The following is a 4,021-nucleotide window of genomic DNA, read 5'->3' as shown; positions in this document are numbered from 1 at the left end:
CGGTCGGTGTTCCGTCGCGCACGCGTGACGGAAACGAAGAGACGGTCAGACACGACGCGCCAAGCGGCGCCAAGCCACACGCCACCGACGTCGTACGTGGCCCCATAATAAGGGCGCGAGCGCCCCCCGCCGCCGCCAATCCCCAGCCCTAACCGGCGCGATCAACCGACCATGGCCAGCGAGGAAGCGCTCCGCGGCTCCTACTCCGATTACCACTACTCCGTCGACGACGACGACGACGCCGGCATGTACGCGTACTACTCCGACGAGGACGCCGGGGGGGACGAGGAGGGCGAGGAGGAGCCGAGGCCGCCGGCCAGGAGGAAGAGGGCCGGCGACCGCAGGGCGCCGCGCGGGCCGCTGCGGTCCGTCAGGCGGCGCACGGCTCTGCCGCCGGGCTGCGGCGGCGCCGGGCCGTGGGGCGGGAAGCAGCGGAGGAAGCTCCTGGCGTGGCGGCTGCGGGGGAAGGACCAGCGGCGGCAGGCGAGGGAGAGGGCGCGGTGGTCCGGCGTCAAGGCGCCGCCCGGCCTGCTCGATCCCATCTTCCTGGACCTCGAGATTGATCTGGGTGATGATTAACGAGTGTTCTGTACGGGCATACTACTACTAGTATTTATTAGTGGCTGGTTTCTGTCTAACGTTTACGCTGGCACTGAATTAACGTGGAAAGTACATCCAGTCGAACTTGGCTCGCAAATGTTGCTAAACCGAGGAAAATTCAGTTCTGGTCCTAAACCAAGACATTTGGTTATGGCCGTTCCTTTGGTTAATCTATTCATTTCAAGCTCATTTAGTATATAGTCAGTTATGAACTTGACTGATTTTTCATGAATCTACAAACAAGTTCTTTATCTGGCATTCAGAAGTTGAAACAATAAGCTCAGGTATCTTCTGTCAGCATAAGCACAGTGATAAAGATCACTTGATTGAAGTTTGGTAAAGCAGACTGTTTATCAAACGCTGAATTTGGCAGAGTTCTTGCTCGGTCCTTTTACACACAAGATTACATGCATTGTAGTACGAATTCATACTCCGAATTCATGACAAATAATTTCAGATAGCATTTTTCAAACAGCAAAAGGAGCCAAGGAATCCAGCAAATTTGCTCTTAAACGTGACATGAGTAGCAATTAGCAAAGCTACGTACTGTGATAATTAATTATACTTATGGTAGAACAGGTTTTGAGCCTGGAACTCCGCAAAACTATCAGACTACTGCGGCATGGAGAAGCAGAGAGTCCATATATACGATGTGCACCAAACAAACTGACTGATTGCAAGCAGCTAATCAAGTCTTCTCGTCAGGAGCGCCAGATAAATGGGCCTTCTCGATGTGGCGTGTGATCTGTGAAACTGCGTAGTGAGAGGCACTTGATGCAGCATAATAGGATGTCACAGTGAGCTGGGCAAACGTTGGGAGCGCATATGCTGCAAGAAACAAAGTAGCAGATGATCAGGCATAATGTCTCGAAAATGCAATTCCTCGGACTGCACGCTCCAGCGAATGGCTGGTGAGTCTTCAGGAGTATTTTTAGTTTTCAATATAACAGGCACAGGATAAGAAATTGCTAGTTTATACCTAGCTAATGTTGGCAACATGCCTGACAACATGTAGCTAAGTATACAAAAAAAGACTTACCATCCAACAATCAATTGAGGCTAAGATTAGAAATATCTTTAAGAGGAGCATCGGAGATTTGTAATAACCCAAGATTTACCATACGCTCTAATAGATTAGAAATAAATTTTAGAGAAACTACAGAGATTTGGAATAAGCCAAGAGCTCTATAATCTGCCAAAGTGCAGATGACCCACTTCCCGTTTGAGATAACGACTTGTTAACCTAAGAAATTTAAGACTCATAGAACTAGGAAGAAGAGGATACATGTCTTCTGTAACTTTGCTCAGCTGTCAATTTTTACGTGGTTATTAGGATAACAGAAATTGGCAAGGTATATGCGATGCTTAAAGAAAGCTAAAATGAAGCATACCCCATGTCCAGTCCCAACCTGATCAAATAATTCCTTTCTATTGCACCTAAAATCTATATCTGCAACCTCGATACAGGATTTGCAAGTAAATGCTAGGCTGAGAACTATATAGAAATATACAGACAGATACTAAACAAAAAATGATGGTGGATCACACTATTTTCTTATGGTCACTTTCTCTGTGCGCCCTTAACAAATGCATACAGGCCATAGAGGTTCACAATGATTACCAATGCACAAACAAAACAAGAAGAAAAAGAACATATTCCAGGTTTTTTAGCTATAATATGCAAATTTCTATACAGGGGGGTATTTGTTGTCAACGCTAATTTCAAGAAACTTTTTAGATAAGAAAATGATAACTGAACTTCGTTGCAAAAACTTACCCCCAAATAAAGCACTGGCACCAGAGAATAAGATCAAAGGAGGGACCTGCACAAAGAAAATATCACCTCCAATTAAATGAAAATGTAACAACAATGTGAACTTAACAGTTACAGAAACTGCTACGAGTGCCAAACATAAAGCAGATAAATGAAAATCCATTGCCAGTTGCACCGAGAACACATGATAAAAAAGCCCCAAGGCAAGTAAATAACACATGTCATAATCTCAGCAGTCTAAAAGATGGCAGCAAACCAGAACTTATGTTAAGTTTGAATTTTCTAATGCTGAAAATGCAGAAAACCCATGTTTATGATTCTAAATTCAACCGTTTTTTCCAATAAAAATCTGTCCAGCCAGTCACACATTCGAACAGGTGCCTTGGGAGATGGCATTTCTTTACCTTCCATCAATATCATTTGTTCAAAAATTAAGCAAATATCATTCGATCCTTTAAAATTAAGTAAATACCCTGATCTTGTTCTTGAACTACACACAGGCACACAGCTAAGTTCAAAATTGTATCATGCTTGAAAGACAGGTTTCGCTAATTAGTTTCCTTTAGTGTTCCTATCCGTATAGAATGGCAGAAGTTTTCTCGATTAACTTATCATTCCTGTAGCAGACACCAAACACCTTTACTCGTATAGAGTTTGATGTGATCATAAACTGGGGTCAATTTGCGCCGAACTGTCACTCATTCTCCTGATTAACTAATGATGGATAACCTCCTTCACTACATACATCTTCTAGCGTCACAATTGCAAAACACAGCTTTAGAGATGTAAGAAGATGCACCAATCTTTTAAACTATCCTGACAAAACTGTAAATCCAACAATCAAGATGACCGAGCTGAATCAAAGCGATACTTGCATACCAGCACCATATGAACCAAAATCAAGACTTACCCCAACAAGTAAGTGCAGCCACTTGGGCCCCTTGACATGCTTCTGGACAAACGGGATCCCTGTTCCAAAAACCAAAACATTCCAATTTCTCATCCAGAGCATACCTGACTAACAACTAAGCAATGGACCGAAATCAAACACAACGAACCTGTATTAAACCCGTGCACCGCACTGAGCATCGCGCCGGCGCCAGAACCAGTCTGCAGCAACAGGACAGGCAGGAAGCCAGCACACAAAGTTAGCGACGAATCTCCCCAATTACGGATCTCGGGCAGGCGCCCGTAGAAATTAAGCAGCAAAAAAGGGGGGCGAAATCGCGTTACCACGGCGGTGGCGTCGTGCAGGACGGAGGTGATGGCCCAGTCGCGCCCTCCCTGCGCGGCCGTCCAAGCGAAAAGCACAAACATCCGGTCAGAACGAACCGCGGGGCAGATGGAGGAGGAGGAATCGGGAGAGGGGGGGAAGGGGGGTTGGGGAGTACGTACGGAGCTGGTGGCGGGGTTGAGGAGGGAGAGGCAGCGGGGGCAGCGGGCGGAGCCGAGGCCGGGGTTGATGGTGGGGTCGCGGTGGAGGTGCGCGCCGCTGCGGAGCTTCTCCTCGTACACCTCCCGCGTCCCCATGTTCGCCGGCGGCTGAGCTAGGCCTGGCTTGGGGAGGGGGAGAAGACGTGGACGGTTTTGGGTTCCGGGGAAGAGCGTGCTGGACTGTGGAGGCTCTTTTCCTTCCGTGACACGGGC

At 47.1% G+C, this 4,021-nt stretch overlaps 1 protein-coding gene across 1 annotated transcript; it reads right to left on the bottom strand.

Moving 5' to 3' along the window:
- Positions 1-926: 926 nt before the first annotated feature.
- LOC123152156 (uncharacterized) lies at positions 927-4,021 on the bottom strand. Its single transcript, XM_044571780.1, has 6 exons — positions 3,770-4,021; positions 3,608-3,658; positions 3,433-3,484; positions 3,285-3,343; positions 2,378-2,423; positions 927-1,428 (listed from the first exon to the last, which is right to left on the bottom strand). Exons 1-6 carry the CDS (start codon positions 3,902-3,904, stop codon positions 1,289-1,291), a joined length of 483 nt encoding a protein of 160 aa, XP_044427715.1. The 5' UTR covers positions 3,905-4,021; the 3' UTR covers positions 927-1,288.

This window comes from Triticum aestivum, chromosome 7A, assembly GCF_018294505.1.
Source record: "Triticum aestivum cultivar Chinese Spring chromosome 7A, IWGSC CS RefSeq v2.1, whole genome shotgun sequence".
NCBI lineage: Eukaryota > Viridiplantae > Streptophyta > Magnoliopsida > Poales > Poaceae > Triticum > Triticum aestivum.
The sequence above is the reverse complement of the archived record's forward strand: the minus strand, read 5'-3'. Positions and strand labels throughout refer to the sequence as shown.

What these genes read in the sequence shown, in the direction of transcription:
- LOC123152156 (XM_044571780.1), bottom strand. Translation starts at nt 3,904, where the DNA reads ATGGGGACGCGGGAGGTGTACGAGGAGAAGCTCCGCAGCGGCGCGCAC. An exon ending in TCAACCCCGCCACCAGCTCC is followed by an intron (nt 3,659 to 3,769) that starts GTACGTACTCCC and finishes ACGGCCGCGCAG; the next exon opens with GGAGGGCGCGACTGGGCCAT. An exon ending in TGCCAGTGCTTTATTTGGGG is followed by an intron (nt 1,429 to 2,377) that starts GTAAGTTTTTGC and finishes TGTTTCTTGCAG; the next exon opens with CATATGCGCTCCCAACGTTT.